Source organism: Varanus komodoensis, unplaced genomic scaffold (assembly GCF_004798865.1).
Source record: "Varanus komodoensis strain SLA01 unplaced genomic scaffold, ASM479886v1 scaffold20_1, whole genome shotgun sequence".
Classification (NCBI taxonomy): Eukaryota; Metazoa; Chordata; class Lepidosauria; order Squamata; family Varanidae; genus Varanus; species Varanus komodoensis.
In genome coordinates, this window is record NW_025335587.1 from 5,373,247 (window position 1) to 5,394,817 (window position 21,571).

The following is a 21,571-nucleotide window of genomic DNA, read 5'->3' on the forward strand; positions in this document are numbered from 1 at the left end:
GCTGAGTGCACCAAGGTCCGAACCCCTTGCATCTAACAGTTCCAACACAAAAAATCCTTGTGGGAAGTCTGTGCTACTCCTCTTGCAATATGCTTCATGCCGGAAAGCCATATGGTAGAAAGGACAGCTCTGTGCTGATGCAAGAACAGGCACGTGATGTTATCTTCATCAGTGAAAAAGAGGGGGAAGTACTCCAATGAGTCAACGTGCACTTTACTTATGCACTTGATCTGTGCTTGTCTTGCTACATCTAGTAAAGAGAGGATGGCTAGTTGGGATCAGGAGTAAGTGTGTCCCTGTTGCTTCTGCTGGATCTCTCAATGACTTTCGATACCATTGACCATGGTATCCATCTTGGCCACCTTGCTGGGATAGGAATCGGAGGCACTGTCCTACAGTGACTATCTTCTTCAATTCAATGGAAGAGGTTTCTGCAGGGCTGAGTTTTTATCTTCTGTTTAACACCTGCACAAAACTACAACCAGTTTTTCTGGAGGTGCAGGCTGAGGTGTTGTTGATATCTACGTAGATGCTTGGATTTACAACCCAATTCAGAAGAGATAAATTTTCTTAAATGCTATTATGGATAAGGACCAATAAATTGAAACTCATTTCAGGCAAGATTTGCCTTATCAGTCACTGTTCAACTTGTTCTAGACAGTACGTCAACTCTCCTGGAGAGAGGAGATGCTGTTTCATGATTGAGGCACTTGTGGCTTCAGAGGTAAGGAATGCCTTTCATTAACTTGATGTCACAGGTATGGCCACCCTGGGCCAGAGTCAACCAAGTGATCTGCACTCTAGTCAGCTCCTTGTAAACATACTGCATGCGGGGCTACTTTTGAACATGGCTCAGAAACCTGTTAAGTCAAAATAGAGCTCTCAGGCTTCTGTCTGAAACTGCTCATGACCACGTGCCAACAGCTGCCCTGGCTTCTAGCCCATTTCTGAGCCTAATTAAAGTATTTGTTTTTATCTTTAAAACCCTAACGTCTTGGAGCCGGAGTATCTCTGAGAAGCTCCCTTCCTTCGGCTTATTTGGGCTTTTAGGTCAATTGCAGAGGCTGCCTGCAGCTGTCCCACAAGTTAGGTAGGTGGCTACAAGAAAGGGCCTTTCAGGCCCCATTTACAGACTATTCCATCCCTGCTCACCTGGTACCTCCACGTGCATTTTCAATTCTAGGTGAAAAATGTTTTTTTTCTGAGGCCCTTTAATATTGCCGTGGCTTTTATCTGTTTTACATTGCTTATCCTATGCTGTCATTCTTTGAATTACCTTTTATTCTTTTAGCCTTATAAAATCCGCCTAGAGTATTTTTGTTATAGGGTGGATTAAAATAAATGAATAGACATTTAGTATGCATTTCTCTAATCTATTCTTTTAGCCATTTAAAAATTATCCCATCTAAACAAAGTAATGTGTGATGATGCACTAAAGCCTGGAACGGTAATCAGGTCAGACCCCTGTGGGAAATGTCAGCAAGGTAGACTTCTGAGACCTTCTGTGGGCCAATGAAGGCATGGTTCTTTAAGAAGCAATACGCAGCAATAGGTTCTGAAAAGATGACCAGTAAGTCCACTGGATTCAGGGACACAGCAGCCTAAGGATTGTGTTTAGGTGGTCTCTGCATTATTCCAAGTGCTCCTCCCCTTAGCCCTATGGTGTGGAAGTGGAATGTGAGTGCAGAATGCATGATTCTGAAAAGCAGACCTACCCGGCAAATTTGAGCTGGGGTCCTGGGAGCATGAAAGTTCTAAACAGGTCGTCCATACATACTAAATGATTGTGATACTAGATATACAATAAAAGTCTTCAACACAACTTTATTTGGCCACATCAAAATAACATTTATATGGTAATACCACAATTTCTGCCCAAGTACAGCAGCAGAGAACAGCTGACAGTTGCAACATAAAGTACATTGTTGCTTCTGGCATTAGATTAGAACATCTGAGTGAGCTGTCTCTTTGTACTATAGTTGCAACAACAGAGGACAACCCACACACTTGCAGATGCAACCTGTGATACCATGTGTGGCACAAAAGAAAGACATATCCTACAGAAATAGGTGAGCACAGATTACCTTTAACTCTCCAGTCCATTTCTGCATTCAACTTATGCCAAACACACTGGCATAGCTATGGTGGCCTTTTGTAGATTCCCTCGTTTTCTGTTCTCACAAGCATCATGAGAGTGGTTTTCAGATATATGAACAGGACCACCTAACTGTAAGCAGTGTCTTTACCTCTCAAGAAATACTTGTCCAATGGCTCACAATGTGATCATGTGTGCACTTCTGAATGACTAGAAGATCTCATTAGTTTGCTCGCAACCAGCCCTCTGATAAATAAAATCTTCAGCTGAGCACTGTAAATCAAACCCCACAGACAGTTGCTTATATGTATTCATATGGCATGTTTTATCAAGCCAAAGATTTATCCTTATGTTCAAATAAATAATTAGTCTTTGGATCACATTTTGGCTAGACCTGGTGTAACTAAAATCAAAACAAAGCCCACCCCCTTAAATTGATTATTGATGTAAAGCAGTAATTAAACAAGACCCCTTAAATTGATTATTGATGTAAAACAGTAGCTTCAAGTTTCATGGCTTGAACGAAAAGTGATCAAGCGTTAAATTATGTTGGAGGTATTGGTACCCTGTCTCTTAAAGAGACTTACCCAACTAATATTAGAAAGTTTAATCTAATTAGTAGTTTATATTAATCCAGGAAAGAAAACAGCCGCACTTTAACATTTGAAATCCCAGACAGGAATAGAGAAGATAACGAAGAAATGATACCCAGTCTTTCATGTTGTCTACTTGAGAATTTGGCTTCTGTACCTCTACAGCTCCAACTCTGTGTTCTTAGTTGGAAATAAGGCCTACCAACTCAACGAGTCTTTGATTAAATATATGTAATAGTGGGCTGCATGATACAAGGCCTCCAACTCCCTTTCTCCTAAGTGTGGTGCACAAGTCTGGCCAGCAAGGAAAGAAAGGTTCTCTGTCTCTTGCACAGGCACACACACACGTACACACTTCTAACTGCTACTGAACTTTTGAAAATGATCCAGGCTTCTTCCAGTTTAAGGCACTAAAAATCCTTAGTAGAAATGGAAGAGTCCCACAACAAATATCTCTGTAAAGGGATTGAAACAATTTGACAACTGAAAAGGCAAGAGAAAAATATCTTGCCTTTCAGTGCATGGTTGATGTACGTGATCTTCTACTATACAAAACTCCACTGCCATTTACTACATTTCATGAAATAAGCATAGAATAGGTAGGCACAAAAATGAAATCTCTTTGCAGTTCAATGTCAAATCAGTGGCAATACTTTCTGTGTTCAGTTAAAAGTGAGACTAGTCTTGCATTTCTGACAAGCACATTATAAACCTGTTAACAGGAAGAAGTATACATATGTGTAACATATTCCATGTCTTGTAAGAGAACCTCTGAGAAAAACCCGTCAGCTCATCAGGGTGTGCTAAAAGACCAGTAATACTGTGACAAAAACAACCTATTTTATAAACAGGCAAAACAAAGATATAAATGCCCTCCTTCTCCATTGCATGCCAGAAACAGTCTTTGTCTGCAAAGAAACCTTGAGGGGAACCACCAAAGAAATATATAAAGGTGAGTGAAGAATGAAGCTAAGAAGAATGTGGACTGGTTCAAACTGCCTGAAAAACAAAGTCCGAAAGTGGTCAGACAGGTTTATAGAGGTGAGTCTAATGCAAACGGTGCTCATGGAAATCCTGGGTGAGGTTAGCAATGTGGCATAGGCAACTGTGACGTTTGCAAGGCAGTCTTATTTGGTAGCTGCATTCGACGCTACTCTCAGACAGAGGCCACGTTCTAAAAATGGAACGACATCCAATGACATCTGCAGCAGCAGATCTCTCAGAAAACTCCCACTGGCAATTACTAGTTCAAGTGTAATTTTAACTAGAAGTCACTGTTCTACTTTAGGATTCTGCTTTTTCCATTTCCCTTCTAGATCACTAAACAAATCAATGCAGATCAATAGCTAAGCTAATTAAACCAGATAGGTTAAAAATGGAATCCTTAAAAAAGAACATTATGAAGGGTATAGATTGTTTTTAAAAGAAATTACCAGTTATATTTTGATAAACAGGGAGGAGTATGCACTCTTAATGATGCCTGAAGTCTTTGGGACAGCAACAACATCTTTTTGTTAGGAGCACAGAAATTAGTTATTGTTAAATCCAATGTCTCCTTGATTCCTTGCTTGGGTGAATTGGATTTAATGCCTTGCAGCTTTGCAGATTTTATCATACACCTCTGGAAAAGCATTATTGCACTGAAACTGTTTCCTCAGCTTGTGGTATAGGGAACCATCAAACATTTCCCAGAACTCCTCACGGGTCATATAGCAATCTGCATATAACATCTGAAAACTGGAAAAAATGAGAAACAAGTCTTAGAAATCTCTATCATAAAATGGCAATTACTGTCTGTGTCTTAGAACAAGCTGCTCTGCCAATACCAGTACCACTTGTTCGGGTCTGACCTAGCCTTGTGTTCCCCAGCAGCACTCCATAGGAATAATTCTGCATTTGGGACAAAAAGAAACACACTTGGAATTGTGTAGTAGCCTTCAGACACCCAAACTGGAAGCACTGAAAATAGCATTTCATTTAAAGCATTTATACCTGAAATCTGACAGTGCACTGCCTGCCAAATTATGTTTTCTTCTTCTATACATGCATGATGTAATTTCTCCATTAATTTGCACAGATTAATGTAATTAATAATTTTATGAAATTGTATCAATTATATTTATTTATGGTTTGGAAGCTGCCCCAAGGCTTATGCGAATGGGGCGGCATATAAGTTCTCCAAATAGATAGATAGATAGATAGATAGATAGATAGATAGATAGATAGATAGATAGGAAAAAAACCCATGTCAATGAAAAAGCCCATCTCCTTATGAAGGATCCTGATTCAACAGGTTTCTTGGCAGAGGGCTGACTCTTAGCTGTTCTTCAGCAGGGACCTTCCCTTCACGTGCCATTCATTTGGACAGATGGAAAAATGGTGTGTAGGTGTGTGCGCATGGGGGAAATGGGGGTGGGGGGAGAGCACAGAGAGAGAGAGAGAGGAGTGATGGATGTTCCCAACATTTCCTAACTGGCTACCCCAAGACAGCCATTTTATGACTATCCACACACCACAGCAGCCATTTCAATGTATATCTCATAGTTTTCTCACACAAGCCATGTGACCATGGCCTACCTAGCCTGACAACCCCTTCACTTAAACATTCAAAATGCATCAAAGTAGCAAATACGATGTTAATTTACAATTTGCTGCCCGAGGTAAACAGATTACTATCAGGAAGTGCTCAGAACATTACAAAGTCCTTTTAAGATCTTAGACGCTTACCCATGAACATGCCTTACAAACTTTTCTATCTGTCTGGTGGAAGCCATGGCTTCAAAATGTTTCGTTTTGGGCTCTCCATAGGCTCCCACATCTACATACAGCTCTGCCTCATCTCCTTTCGGATGAATCATGCCAGGGTTATTAGGCAGTATGAAGGGGCACAGCCACAGTGGATAAACCTAGTGGAGGGCAAATATACACGTGTCACAGTATTGCCACAAGGTCGCTCCGAGGAGCCTCCCTCCACCCCTCCTGAATACCGCAGCCGGCACATGCTCAGTTCAACAGGCACCTGCCGCCAAGCACCACCGCGAAGTTAGGGAAGGTGTCCTTACTTTAATGTCACTGTGGAAAGTTTCAATACATTGCTCAAGGCTTTTCATGGGGATCATCATGTCCTGAACCACGTGGTGCTGCTCATACAGCTTTCGAATTGCTTCTCCTTGGGTCAGTTTTAAAAGGGAGATTTTAGGAGGAACCATCCAGCCGAAAAGGAAGCGAAAAATAGGGTGATTGCCAAAAGGAATGATATCCTATAAAAGATACAAATACAAATACTAAGAAAATGTGCATTTCAGATCTGCATAACAGACTTAAAAAATCAGTGAACGGTACTCAGCCATTATTAATGGTGCTCATTTCTATACCCAAACAGTATAAATTACAACTACAGTAAATACAGATCTGCTTTGGATCATTGTTTTAACATTTTCTTCCAGGGAGTGAAGGAAAAGGGAAGAGAAACAGCTTCATTTTCGCAGAAAGGCTCATTTATAAACATCTTACTGAACTGGTCTTTGCCTTCCAGAAAAAGGTGGACCAGGGAGAATAGAAGAAGCTTTGCAATGCAGGCTAAGATGACAAGAAGAGTGTCGCTGTGTTCCATAGGATAAGTGTGCACAGGTGCACATACACTGTCCAGATACTGTCCATTTGCTGATCACCGCTGTAGCCATTTCTGCCATACCCCTCCTCCCCTACTGTAGCACTTGTAGGTACGTATGCGAGCAAGTGGATTCTTAGCATGGGAAGGGATATCTTCAAGAAAAACCATGCCTCAATATTGTACCATGAATTTCCTATGGAACCCAGATGCCTTTCGACCAATAGGTCCTCAGTTATTTTTGCCGCTAGAATCAATGGGCAGAAGTATCAGGCCCAGTATCATGGACCACCATCCCAATGTCACACTCTCCCTTTTGCCGGTGGACAGCTCACTGGCACGAATGAGAAACTAACTAGCCTGCCACTGGACCACCTCTATGCAACCAAGTGTTTTAGGACTGTCAGTGTTTTTCTGGAGCTAGCAAATAGGTTTAACACAAGAAATACTATTCTCTTTGGAAGAATACCACGGTCAGTTCAATTCCGTATTTTATGAAGAAGGACCAGCCACTCCTGTCACTTTGCCGATCAAGGGAACAATCCTATTCTGTGTTGCAACACCCCAACCTTCTCAAAGGCATGCTATGCTGGCCTCCAGCTGGCCTGGCTGGCCTCTGCATTTCCCCCTCTTTGCTTACAGGGGGACCAACTCTAGGGCTGGTCTTAATGTGTCCTTCTATCAGGGGCACGGTTAGAAGCTGGGAGGGCTCTGGATCCTTAGTCTCCCATGCTCTGCCCCCACACCATTCCCTTGATCATCATTGTCCTCCTCTCCAAAAAAGGAGCAGTGAAAGGCCTGGATTTTTCCATGGGAACAAAGAGGGGACTCTGAGACTGGTTCTCCTCCTCGCCTCTCTGACCTCAGCAACAGATTTCTGATCTCTCTCAAGCTTCTGGGATGCTATACCAGAGACCACAGGATTGCCCTGTAAGCATATCATTAGCAGGGGCAAGGAAGTGTTTGTGGCTTAGAGGAACAGTCAGCATCATAATCAGTATCCACACCATTATAAACTTGTATGAATTAGCACCTTACCTGGAGCTCCCAGAAAATGCTCCGTGTATGCCTGTGATAGTAATGCCTTGTTGGAATGTATTCTGCTCCCGTCTTGTTAGCTTTCAGATAGTTCTCCACATGCTTAAAAAACCATGGCTTGTAGTATTTCCCGATTCTATTAATCTTAAGAGGAAGCACAGGAAGTTTTTAAAAAAAACCAGCAACAACTCTGTTTGATTCAGTAGTCAACCATTAATGATATTAGGCAAATATCTATCACTGGTCAGAGTGAATTGACCGGACACACCAGAAAGAGTGGGCTCCTGTATATGGTCACTGCACCTCAACAAGCCATGCCGACTTCAGTCAGAGTGTGTGCTTGGGTGCCCTTTGCCTATTTACTGGCCCACACGGGGCTTGTTGTGCTATTCATTTCTGGGAGACAGAGCCCTTTGGAATGGAAAATAGTCCTCAAATAAACCAGGGCCTATGCTATTTAAAAGCTTTTTCTTCCTGCAACAAGCCATGTTTTCCAGGTTTAGATGACACAAATCCTGATTGGGCAGGTAATTAGACAAATGGGGCCCAGCATGTGCTTGGACGGAAACAAAGCACGGTGGCTTGTTTATGGTGAACATGGGAGCCGGGTCATCTATGTACAGACACACAATGCAGTCCACTTATCAACATATTTAGGACAGACCACTGGACAAGTATGATTAATGCTTCTGTGGCCAAAGACTATCCAGAATGCAAACATCATGCACCTCTTCTAGTAGGAAGAAATTGTATTAAAGATCACTCATTCAAAAGAATCAGTGCCCTGAAGATTTGATGGAGTGGATGGATCACTTAGATTTTACCCAGATTCTAAGGACTTGTCATGGAATATATATACATTTCATGGAAACTCTCAACATGGCACGTTTTTGTAGAAATAGGCCTAGCGTTTAAGACACTGATTGATCCCAAGGATGGATTTGGAATGCACTGCTTTCTACTAGTCTTTACTTAATGTGTTAAACTGGTTTGTTCCATGGAGGATTCAAAAGGCCAGATCCAAAAAACTTTGAGAACTCTTGGCTCCCAGAAATGGAAAGTGCATGTGATTCACACTGGTTCGCCCATCCCTGTGGAAATCAGCTCTGGAGAGTTGAGAGAATGTCTAAATGGCATGAGAAGCAGCATGGAAGGCTGCAGGGGCAAGCAGATAAAACCTCTTCTCTTCTGTTTCCAAAAGCTCTGCCACAATGTCACTCTTTCTGTTTGTGAAAGGATTCTGCTGGATCAAAGCCAAAGTTGCTTTCTGGAAGCTCCATTTTAGTCACATTGAATAATGTTGCAAAAAATCATAATAGTAAGAATTGGTAAAGGCTTAAACTTGTTTAAAAATTCATCCCTTATCTCCGAGAACCAGGAAAAATATTGTTCCATAAGGGAGACTAGGTTCAACATAGAATTTTCAACAGCAGCTCTGCTCAACCTGCTTCCCTCCAGGTATTTTTTCTCCCAACTCTCATCATCCCCAACCACTGGACATGCTTGGTGGGGCTTGTGGGTACTGTAATCCAGAACATCTGGAGGGCATCAGGTTGAGGAATGCTTCTACTTTCCTCAGGATCCACCCGGTGAAGCCATGACACTTACACTAGTAGAAGTATTGACACAAGGAGATGAATCATCTGAGTTTAGAAGCAACATGCTAAACTTGCATCTACAACAGATTAAGGCAAATTGATCTTAGTAAGTGAAAAAAATAAATTATGTTACCTTGCTCTGATCAGCTTCATTGGTCAAAACTCCTGTCATTATGACAGCCTCTTCCAAAGAATACACCAGACCCTCCACAAAATCATTCTCTTTCCTCCCAGATTCTTCAGCAAATCTTTTACAGATAGTCTTCAATCCTCTTACAGGCTCATAATGCAATTTCACATATTTCTTTGCTGGGATCATCTTTATTTCTGCCGCAACCAAGAAGCCCAGTGTACCACAAGACCAAGGTACTGCATAAAATAGATCTGAATTCTCGTCCTAGGAAAAGCACAGCAAACTAAGTTGTATAGCAGCACATAATCAATACAGCATAGTAACATTTCATGGATTGTGTGTAAGTAAATTATCTTACTGGTGTACACCTCACATGGCTTCCATCAGCAAGGACAAGTTCATAAGCCACACAGGTGTGCTGAAATAGTCCATAAGTATGGGAGGAAGATTCAATGCCAGTCCCCATGATCAAGCCACCTAAGCAAGAAACCATGCACAAGAGTCAGCTGAATCTTACTTTAAATGTATACAGAAATCTGATAAGGAACAGAAATCTGATAAGGAACAAAATACAGTGGTACCTCGGCTCACGAACGCCTTAGTTCACGACCAAATTGGGTCGTGAACAGAAATTTCAGGAAAAAATTGCCTCAGGTCGCGAACCCCGCATTGGGTGATGATCATGATTGTGCCCGTCTTTCCTGCAAGGGCACGATCGCGGTCATGCTCGGGGCAGGGGAGATGGCTGTGATTTCAGTCGCACTTGTGCGGGGAAGACTGGCACAATCGCGGTTGTGCTGCAGGGGGGTTAGGGAGATGGCTGCAATCATGCTCAGCGGGGTGGGGGATGGGCACGATCACGGTCATGCTCCTGCAGGGAAGACGGGCACGATTGTGGTCGTGCTGGGTGGGTGGGTGAGGGGGGGAGATGGCTGTGAGCTTTATTGTTCTTTGTCATGTTTCAAATTTTTGTCACGTTGTTTTCAAATAAGGATTAACCTTATTTACATTGAACCTTATGGGGAAATTTGACTTGGGTCATGACCAATTTGGGTTGCGACCAGAGTCATGGAAGGGATTAAGTTCGCGAGCTAAGGTACCACCGTAATGTTCATGGGAGAGGTGTCACAGCATTAGATCTTAAGCACCACAGAGGCATTTCAGGGATGGTTTGCTTTCAGTGGCGAAGCATTATCATTTCTAACATAGTATGTGGAGCATCTGAAGAGAAGCAGAAAGCATGCCTACAACCCAAGGACTCTCACCTACTGTAAGATCATCAAGTTCCGGTACCACTGGAATGGTCCAGCCCATGGGATTGAGATGTGCTGTTAACTGCCCCATTGTCACCAGAGGTTCCACACGGACAACCTATGGCAGAACATATTTTACATAGCACACTCTGAATACCATTGATCAGTACAAACCTGTACTGTACTTTTGCTGCTTGCAGACCAACCTCTGTTACCTACAACTCTGAAAGCCACCCTGGGTGTTATGCATCAAGAAACACAAGGAAAATGTAGCATTTTAAAAATCAGCTTGATTTATACTCCACCCTTCTTCATGAAAAACCCAAGGCAGCTGACTATCTATGTAAAACACAGCACACAACGTAATTTTTAAATTTTTAGCTCTACAATATAAATAAACATATAATTAAGTACAATAAACCATCAACACAATTGACCAAAAAACCAATATAGCACTTGCTTGTATCCTCAGAGCCTGCACAAATAAACAGGTTTACTGTTTACTAGTACCTAGCATGGGCAACAGCTGAATCTTTACCAAAAGGGAGTTCCACAGCAGGGGTGCTGCCATAGAAAAGGCCCTGCCATTCCTCAGTGGGACTAACAAGCAAAGAATCTGCAGTCAATGTGAAATCCTGGGATGGTCAGTATAAGGGAAGGTGGTCAATTGGGGCTTTGCAGCTAATATTAGTACAGACACACACCAGCATTACGAATTACAGTGCTTATACATGATGGGTAATGTGCAATGCTTGTAATTGCTACCATATGACTGCACTTTATGTGGAAGAGCAAAACAGTAGTTTCTCTAGCAGCTCTAGCAGACAAAGCTGCATTTAATAGTAGGGAATGTAGTCAGAGATACTCCAATTTATTTTATTTAAAGCACTTACATGCCATCTGAGAATTATGGGCATGCTATGCAGGGGAGAAAGAGCAAGGCAGCACTCTTCTTGCCATCTGCAAACCAGCTTGGCGGCTGATTCTGCCTGCCTGTGGCGCTTCTGATGAGGAGAAGAGGCTGGAGCAGCATCAGGACACGCTGTACCTTGGCAGGCCCCAGCCCCCCCCCCCCCCCACCCAAGGCCCTTTGTTAAAATTGCTCTTTCAGCACTGATGCTGAGTGGGTCCTGAGCAGTGAGGCCGGAGCACGTTTCCAACTTCATCTCTAGAATGTGATGCCTTAAGTGACCCTCTAGATCAGTGGTGGCGAACCTATGGCACACGTGCTATAGCGGGCATGCAAAACCCTCTCTGTCGGCATGCAAGCCAAGCTGCCCCAGCAGCCGAGCATAGGTTAACAGTGCACATAGGGGCCATGTGCATGCTCAGAAAAGAGTAGTGGTGCCAGGCTATGACATCACAAGCCGTGACACATAGGCTGCGACTCATCCAAGCTTTCGCATGGCTGGTCAATATGCTGCCAAGTATGTGTATATATTTGCTTGGACTGGCTGTTTTCAGGTTTTATTGCACTGTAGGCACTTTGTGATAAATAAGTGGTTTTGGGTTGCAGTTTGGGCACTCGGTATCTAAAAGGTTCACCATCACTGGGTTAGGGTTAGGAAATCGAGGTGTCCTGGCATGATTTTGCTGGTTGCAATGTGTTTAGAATGTGCAGAAATGATGAGCTGTGCAGAGAAAGCTACTCAAGAAAGGCTTTTTCAAAATCGCCCTCTTTTCAATGGAAATTTCACCCTGTATTAGGGTTAGGGGTGTGCACCACGGTAGGGTTGGGGCAGTGGTGGTGAACCTATGTCACGCTTGCCATAGTGGGCACGCAGAGCCCTCTCTGTCAGCACATGAGCCAACTCGTGCCAGAAGCCGAGAATCAGGTAACAGTGCACACAGGGGCCATGCGCATGCTCGGAAAGGAGTAGCGGCACCAGGCGATGACATCACGAGCCGTGACTCATTAGCCGCAACTTGTCTGAGCTGTCGCATGACCAGTCAGTCCGCTGCCAATATGTCCGTCTGTCTGTCTGGGCACCCGGTCTCTAAAAGGTTCACCATCACTGCTCTAGATGCTTCCTAGTGGCCCACAGGACCACTCTTTAAGTGGTTCACATTTTAAAAACCAGTATAAAACCAATAAATTCATCTAAAACGTTATAAAAGCAGCAAAACAGAGCAGGATGCTTATGTGTCAGGAAAGTCCAAGTAAACAGAAATACATGCATTTTTAAGGGGATTCTCAATTTTTCCAGTTTCCATATTTTGGACCTCACAGGAGAGAGTGTTTCAGATCATAGGTTCCAATACCAAGAAAACCTGCTTATGTACTGTTACTTGATGACACACTGTTGGTCATCAAATGACCAATGAAGCCTCCTTAGAAAATGCAAGGAATCAATTTGGTGTCTAGAGGGAGGTAGTTTGTTAGGTTGAACTCAAGATGTTTAGGACTTTGGATGTTAGCAACAAAACATCCAGTGTGGCTGAATAGCAAACAGCCAGCCAGTGCAGTTCTTGTAACACCTGTGTAATACATGCAAAGCGAGGTGTTCCACTGAGCACCTGAGCTGCTGCATTTTGCTCCAGGTGCAGCTTCTGAACCAGGCAGCCCCAAACAGAGCTTAATATAATAGTCTAATTGTGACATTGCCAATGCAAGGATCACTACTGCTAGACTTCCACTAGGCTAACACAGGAATGGTTGTGTTGGCACACCAACCAAAGTTTGTAATGGGTGCTTTAGGCCACTGAGGTCACGTGGGTCTCCCCTGGCCCTCTCTCAGTCGTTCATCCAGGTGCCCAAGACCAAATCTGTTCCAGAACTGGGACTAAACCCAGACTGTAGTGGAATGGTTACAGATAAAGGCTGCTGTTTTGTATAATTTCAAAGCAAGCAGTTATCTGCATTTATCTCATAGCATCAGGATCTGTAGCCTGGTGATGAGCAGTGTGAGTCACCTTGCATGTCCCTGAAAGGACCAGTGCCTCTGTGATCATGCAGTGCAGCTGAGAGCTCTGAAGGCTCTCTGAAAGGCTTCTCCATGCCGCTCAGTTTTGCCACAGCAACGTGGACCTTTGTGGAGGTTGCTTTGTGGTCCTGATCCTGTCTCTAGCCTTGCCTTGCTTTCAACCAACCTGATTCCTTCCTGTTCCTGACTCTGGTCTTGCCCTCCTTGTCCTTTTTGACCTTGCCTTGCTCCTGGCCCTGCTTTGCCTTCTTGGTCTTATACTTACAGACTTTAAAATGTACGTGGCTGCAGAATGCAAGTGTTTGGCTTCCTAGCCACTGCTGCTGAAGCATTATGGAATGTTCATGAACAGATTGCTCAAAAGCAGAAAAAACAGTTACAAAAATCAGACCAAAGGACTGGAGTTTCCCATACCTGTCTGATGTGAAAGCCCAACTGAAATGCCAGTGTACATTTCAAGCTTACCTGTCTTTCCGTATCTACCTCTAGAACATCCATCAAGTTGATTGTTATATTCTTAAGAGTCTTCTTGTACTTTCCAACACGAAGTGACACTGTAAGCCAGCCAGGACGGCCTGTGCACATATATGTCTTTTGGCCTTCTTTCTTCCATTCTCGTACCTACAAGAAAGGAAGACCGATTCGATTTGATTATGTATATATAGCAAATAAAACTGTTCTCCAGCTTGAAAGTGCTAACATATAATGCTAGCAAACGGACATTCAACTGAGAAAATTGATTCTGACTATAATCCAGTGGCACACACATGGATGAAGCACTGGACTTGAGCACCACTTCTGTGGTAGAGCCAAGGCCTCTGAATTAGAGACAACCTCCAACTCCAACCCTACCCCCCCTCCACTCAAATCAGAGAGCCTTGAGCAGAACCCTAAGACCCTTTGTAAACCCAGGTCCAACATATTCACATCCAAGGATAATAATGTAAAAAATGAAATTAAATTTACAAGGATGGATTGCAACCAAAGCTTTGAACACCTTAAACTATACTGCCCACTGCTATAGTACTACAAACTCTAATCCTTGGGTTTATGATCAGGCATGGACTTCAGAAATTAACTAGAAGAATTAACCCATAAGCAAAAGTGTCACTTGTGTCATATCCCTCAGCAGCTAAAGCAGATTCAGCTTCATCTATTCAGTGGCATTCCATTCCCCTGCCTCCCAGAATCACTGAGTGCAGCTAAGCATAAAAAGTAATATAGCAAAGAAGCACAAAACCCATAGTTGTGCCAGTTCTTACATCACCATCTTGGCTGATCCACTGATACCGACATGACTTTTACTAATTTTGGTAAAACGCAGACCTGGTGCAAAGGAAATATGGTAGAATAGGGACTTGGTAGTAAACCTACCAAGTCTGAAACCTATCACAAAGCCTGGTTAATATGGGAACTCTAATTAGCAAGGGGAAGGAAAGAGTTAACGCAAGACTTGGTTGTTCAGAGCCCAGGCAGCGGTCCCAAGGTCACTTTGGGCCTAGGCCAGGCAGAGGAAGGACTGGGAAAACATCAACGGTACTGCAAATCATTCAAGGACAGGACAAATCACATGCCTGGGAGAAGGGCACTGGAAAGGTGGGGGGGCACTGATTTGACTGGTCCCACCTGGGAATGTCACCCCATGGAACCAAGGGCTCTGACTGTTTAGGGGAGGGGGAAATAAAAGGGGAGCGTTTAGCCTGGTGGTTGTTCCCTTTTCGGAGAGAAACCACTTGCTGTCACTGGCTCTGCCCATCAGTGCTGTGCTATGCTGCTTGTGAGAAAGTTCTGCTAAGTATTCTATTCTATATTAGTGGTAGGTCAGCTAGCTTTGTTGTTTGACCATCTGAGATGGTCAAAAGGTCTGGGAATTATGTTTAGGATTTGAACTCTGTATTTCTATGCTGCTTTCCAATTCCCCTTTCCTTGTGTGTGTGTGTCTGCCTTGCTGAGTGTTTGCCTTTTACATTCTCCACTTCTACTGTATGTTCTATGTTCAACAAAGTTCTGTTTCCTGCAGGTACTTGGATGGGCATGTGCTGAATCCTGTGTGTCTGCTCCCTGGTTGTTGGGAGTGGGGAGTTCTGGGTGTGGATTCACCAGGAGATCCGTGAGAGGTGGGGACTCCGGAGCAGCAGAACATTACAATGGTCAATGAAGAACATGTAGGCTAGAAGAATTCACACAGGAACGGGCTGGAAAATCAGATATTCTCCTCTTCTACTCCTTCAGTGAAGATATACTATAACTGGGAATGTTGTGTCTGCATCAACCCCTGATATTAATCAACTAGAAGTTGTCAATCAAAGGTAAACTGAACTACAATTACAGAGAAGCACAATGAATTAGGGGGAAAAAAAGCTTTGCAAGAATGGCATTTTCCTTCCCATTCTAAATCTTTCACAAGTAGACTACAGTAATTAGAGCTAATCTATTAGCTACTGCTAGTTTCAGATAGCGTATGAGAGAGGAAACTGGGGAGCCAGTATGATCAATTCTACTGCATTTCCTGCAGAAAGGACAGCTTCTCTGATCCAGCCCATTAAAAAGTTTGCAAGGGAAAGTGAAGTATAGTCTACTAGAAGAATTTCTGAATTAGTCTGATTCTGTTGGCATTCTAAATAACGTTTTAAATAGCTGGCTATTATTTTATTTAGAACAAAGCTCTTTGGGCAGTTCACAGCAATTTCAAACATAAAAGACAATATAAAAAATAAATAGTCCAGAGTGCAGTATAAAGATTTGAAATGCAATACAGAATTTAACACAGACTGAAGCTAACAGTGTAGGTGCCAGGCAAGTCTCCCTAGCAAGTTCATTCCTTTGCTGGGATGCCACTACTGAAAAGGGCTTCTTCTTCACTGCCACCCACCTGACTTTCCCCACTGGGGCTCCCTCAGAAGAACCACTAAGTATGATCTGATGGTTCAGGCAGGTTAATATCAGAGGTGATCCAACAGGTAACCTGGCTCCAAGCCACTTTGGATTCCAAATGTTAATACCAGCACTTCGTATTGGGCCTGGCATGGACTGGCAGCCAGTGCAGATGGCAAACTGCTGGCCAAGCATGACCATACTGGTTGATCCCCATCAACAATCTTCTTACCTTGTTTATTAAGCAATACTTCATCAGTCAAATGCAAGCCCCACACAACTTTTTTTTAATTAGTTTTACAGTTAAAGGGTAGAATTGGAGGGCAGACTAGTGCCTGGCCATAAGCCACTTTCGGCTTGTTCGCACAGCCACAGTTCAGACCCTCCAGCGTTTGTGTCCCATGACAAATTCCTTTATTACCACTATTACTATAATGGAGCATTACCAATGTACATAATAGATTGGGGAGAAATGCCAAGCTACCTGCCTCCATGTGTTTACAACCTAAACTTCATCAGAGGGAATATGATAGGAAGACATGAAACAAGCAAGCAATATGGGGTTCTTTCAATTACACATGCTTAACTCAAATTTGCAAGCTAAGCCTGTAGGTCTATTAGCTTACTAAAATGCACTGTAGTGAGATTTCAAATTTGTGTAAATTACGTTCCATAGATCCCCTATATTACTGTCTAGAGATTCTGAATGTAAAAGATTTGGAATTAATGGAAAATCAAGAATGAGTAAACAAGATTAACTTGGCAGATCACCAAAGTGTGAGAGGCCAGCTTTTCACAGTCTGGTACCTTCAAGATGTATTCAGACTAAAATTCCCACCACCTCCAGCACACAGGACTTGCCATGTGGCTGGAGATTATACAAGCTGTCATCCCTTGCACCTGGAGGGCAATGTCTCTTATATCATTCGCCAGCAAATCTTAACAAATGCCTCTTCCCCCATTGTCTTCTGCCCCACTTCCAGTAAGAGATGTGCCAAACAACTATGAAAATGCAAGTATCTAGATCAGCTGTGGTCCTTGGAGACTGAAACACGATTAAGTTGAAGTTACAGACAGAGCCGAGTTGGAGCTCTGGAAGCATCATGAGCTGTCTAAAGGGACATTGTACCCTACAGAGGAGCAGAATCTGCTGGGATGTTAGTGCAGCAAGTCCCCATCTATGCTTAAGCTATTATAGATATGTGCAAATATACCAAAGAATATCGCAAGTCTCTGAATTCATATTTGCTACAAATGTGTGACCTAATTCCAAGGGATCACATTACTGGGTAACAATCACACTCAGACAGTTCTAACTGCCAAGAAGGCATTTGAAAGCCCTTTCTTAGCCTCCTGACAAACATGGAGAAAGAAAATACCTTCTTGTTTACAAAAGCTCCCTTGGCTTTTCCCCTGGAAGTGGCACCCACTCATGCCATGCGACTGGGCAGGCAGCAGAATATATGCAGTGCCTGTAGAAAGCCCAAGGCTCAATCTGTGGCATCTCCAGTGTTAAGAATGATCAGCTAGAGATCCAGAACGGCTGCTGCCAGTCAGAAGAGGCAATTCTGGGCTTGGTAAGCAAATAGCTTGAACAAGCTTAAAGCGGCTCTCCAATTCTAGTAGGAACTTGATCCTTCAAGGCTGAAACCTTTTGACAGTGAAAAGACAGTGCTGAATTTTGCCGAAGAGCTACCCATGACAGTGCAGATGACAGAGAGTAAAGATTGTTTCAGCATTATTAGATCAAAGAGCCATGTTGCTCTCTAAATTAGCTTACGGCCATCGGTATGCTTCCAAATCAATGGTTTCTGTAGAGTTGACTATTTTCTAACATTTCCTTAGATTTAAGTACTCGCCTCATAGCCAAGGCTCACCAGAACATGAGCATGCACAGTAAGTTCCTCTGTGTCCAACCCAGAAACCAAAACAGCTGCTAAAGGGAGGAAGCTCCCTCCACCACACCAGTACAGAAATGCAGCTCTGTCAGGCAGTCAAGTTGGCTAGAAAATTTCCTTTCTTTCTTGCAAGCTAGTAACTTTGAAAGGATATCTAACAGGTACTTAGTCACAGGTCACGCTCGAATCTAATAACCCTGGCAGTCCCAAATGAAAGGACTCTTCCACACTGACCCCACACCTCTGGAATGAGCTGCTACTGAGGGTCCATTAGGGCCCAACATTAAAGGTTTTTTGGGAAGGTTCTCAAAACGTAATTGTTTATTGTCATCCCCTGATTGTGTGTGCATGTTTATTTCTGTATTTTTCATTGTTGTTTTTAAGACATCACATAAGAATATTTCATTATTGCAAAATAGCCTTCGGAAGACTCCTGCTGCCACAAGTTCCTATAAAATATTTTTTAAATGTTTTTTTTTTAAAAATCAGAGGACCAAGAGTTAAAACAGATTCAGCATGATTGGTACTGTCCAAGTGAGCAACAGATGTGCAAAAAGCTGGTGCTAGCCTGTAAGTGCCCTTCCCTGCACTTCCAACTTAGTTTTGCACTAGAACTGTGGCAAGGAAACATCTGTCTAGACAATGCTTTCATCTGAGAGAGGTCCAAGTAATACAAACCAGAGTGATATCAACAGCAAGATAATGTGGGGTACACTTTCCCTCTCTTTTTCTATATTAGGTTTCTACCATCACATCAAAATAAAACACATCAAAAACTCACAAGGGGGTGGGAAAACACTCATCACAGCTATTACTGTGAGTATTCAGGCAGAACTGGAAGATGCAGCTTGGATTTCTTTTTTAAGAACATGAATATAACTTTTCTTTTATAACTTCTTTTATATCGTTTATTTTTATATTTATTTATTTTATATTATTAATTTTAATTTTATATTGTTATTTTGTATTGTATTGTATTTCATTGTGTTGTAAGCCGCCCCGAGGCTTCGGCAAGGGGCGGCATAGAAATGTTCTAACAACAACAACAACAACAACAACATTATTGCTAGTTCTAGTACCTTTTCTCTTCTATGGTAGAATCTCTGTACCAGCAAAGGGGTAAAAACGGAAGGGCTGACTTAGCAGTACAAAAAGCACAACTGCACCTTCAGCTTCTCTGTCCCCAAGCATTTATGCCCTGCCCCCTGGCTCAGCCACACACATCACCTCCTTACCTGTCTTTGGATGTTGCGAACTCGCAAGTTATGCTGCCGTGGCGCGCTGTGAAGCTTCTGCACAAACCAGGCGCGGAACTGGTAGTAGATGTCGAAGAGGACCGAAAGAGGCAGCAAGAAGAGGCACACGAAAATCCAGCGGTGATGGACCAGCACATAAGCGATCCCCTTGTAGCGGGCCCACAGCAGGAGCAGCAGGAGCCCAACCCCGAGAGAGAGCAGGGGGCCCATCTCGAGCCTCTCTCCCTTGCAAGAGGTCTTCAAATCCGCTCGTTCCCCGAGCCGTGCTCACCGGATCGCTCAGCTCGCCCACGCCCGCTCTAACGCCCAGTGAGCAGCCACCTGTGCCGGCAGCTGGCACCCCAAAAGGTCAGCGTATCCCCAACTCTTCCTTCCCCACCCGACACCCTTCCTCTTCACCGCCAAGGACAACGGCTAACACCTTTTCGTGAGTCCGGGCGTGCAGCAGCCCCCCTACTCCGGGCGGACGCCCGCCTTCTTTGCCAGAACTCTTCTTAGAACGGGGAAGAGATGAGCCCCCGCTTTCTTAGCCACGACCCTTTCTATGTTCAGAAAGTGTGTTCCGAAGAACCAGTGAAGGCGTCCGCACCTTCCCTCTTCAGACTCGCCGGACCGTTGCACGCGAGCTCACAAATCTTTACAGCGCATCGACGCTGCTGGCTTGCAGGGCAGACTCTCCCTTATTTAAAAGCCTGAACTGCTCCCTTTTGCCCAGCCTAGCGGAACCCGATCCTAGGCACCCACCAGCTAAACGCCCCCCGTGAACTCATCACAGCAACAGAACACTCGCTTCCCCTGCCCAAATCAACGGGCAATCCACCTGCCTCCTGGTTGGCTGGGCAGCTCCCTCAGCGGTGAGGAGAGGGATCCTGCCCAGCCAATGAGAAAGCGCCGTTAGGATCGGATCAGGCGCAGAGCAGTCGGATTGGCTGGAGGCGCGAGGGCCGGCCTTCAGATGGTGTGGGGGAGCGTGGCTGAGGGTCGGCAGCAGCGGTGCACCCGCGTGCTTCTGAAGAGGCACGAGGCGGGCAAAAATCCCCTCTTGAGCAGTTGTAGCAAGCGGATCTTTTTGCTTTAATCACCTGTTGGCTGGGGCGCCGAAAGGCGTACGCTTTCTGTTCTTTTTCGCTGATCTTGTTTCGACTGGGAAATCATAGGTATTAACCAGTGCTATTCAGCGTATGCAGGTAGACCTTGCTGGTCAGGGGTAGTCTTTCCCCATTCTGGTCGGAGACGATAGATGGGCTGGACTACAAATGCCAGCATCCCCCAGCAAGCATGGGTGTTAAAGTCCAACACATCTGGAGGGCAGCCAATTGGGGATTGTCTACCGTAGGGCAAGACCAAAGAGTCTGGGGAGAGGGTCGGCCGAGGCGGTCGCATGAGGTTGCTTTCTAGGCTGCACCATGCTCCCCATCCCCGGCAGCGGATTGCACAGAAGCCTGTGGGGGCGACCACCGTCTCCTCGTGCGGACCTCTCTTTCCTGTCCTTCCTCAAAGCCGTAGAGCTCAGAGGAAATGTGGGGAGAGGGGTGCTTCTACTCTTCGTTCAAGGGCAAGGGATAGCGGCTGAGATTGTTACTTTCTGTAAGATGGCTGCTCTTTACCACCCGCAGCTGCTGATAGATGGGTTGCTCTTCAAAAGGAAGCTGTTTTAAAAGCTTGTTTTAAAAGTGTCCCTATCCTCATGTATAGTTGGATCCTAAAGATGTGTACTTTAGCACGAGTGTTCTCTCTTCTGATCCAAAAACTACAGTACTTACTGTCTGCAACTGCAGATTCCACAATAATCTTGTTGGAGAGATTTGGTGGTTGTTTTTCACATGTCTAATTGATTGCAGACAGTTCCACCCTTATCCTGCCACACACAGAGAGAAGTGAAAAGGGGGGGAGCAGGGTTTCCACAGCTCTGTTATCCTCTCTGTGTGAAATGTAAGCACTGCATTAAACCCGCATTGTGGTTGCATTCTGTCCATCACTGAGCAGAAATACAGTTGGCACACTGGGATGAAATAGCAGCCAGGCATTGGCACAGCTCCATAGGCAGACCCTTTCAAGCCACGTGCAGGCTTGTGGCACATTGTCTAGAACATTGTAATCCGGCCCCTTACCCTGTGGTATGATGTCATGGCATAAGACAAGCCATCTGCAAACCCTGGGTGCTTGCCATACTGGAAGCAGTGCTCCAGTTCAGAATCTGCTGGCACAGCGACCTCCTTGTGCAAAGCAAGGAGGTCTGCCAGAATGAGAGGAGGGGGAGAATTAGCAGAGCTCTTGGTTTGAGGCACTAAAGATTTCA

General features: G+C 44.2%; 1 protein-coding gene across 1 annotated transcript; it reads right to left on the bottom strand.

Annotated features, from left to right (window-relative positions):
* Positions 1-1,799: 1,799 nt before the first annotated feature.
* DHCR24 (24-dehydrocholesterol reductase) lies at positions 1,800-20,049 on the bottom strand. The gene is made up of 9 exons (XM_044430305.1): positions 19,252-20,049; positions 13,710-13,865; positions 10,333-10,438; positions 9,426-9,544; positions 9,068-9,331; positions 7,337-7,480; positions 5,751-5,948; positions 5,416-5,594; positions 1,800-4,425 (listed from the first exon to the last, which is right to left on the bottom strand). The coding sequence occupies exons 1-9, from the start codon at positions 19,480-19,482 to the stop codon at positions 4,272-4,274; spliced, it is 1,551 nt and encodes a 516-aa protein (XP_044286240.1). The 5' UTR covers positions 19,483-20,049; the 3' UTR covers positions 1,800-4,271.
* Between the last annotated feature and the right edge of the window lie 1,522 nt (positions 20,050-21,571).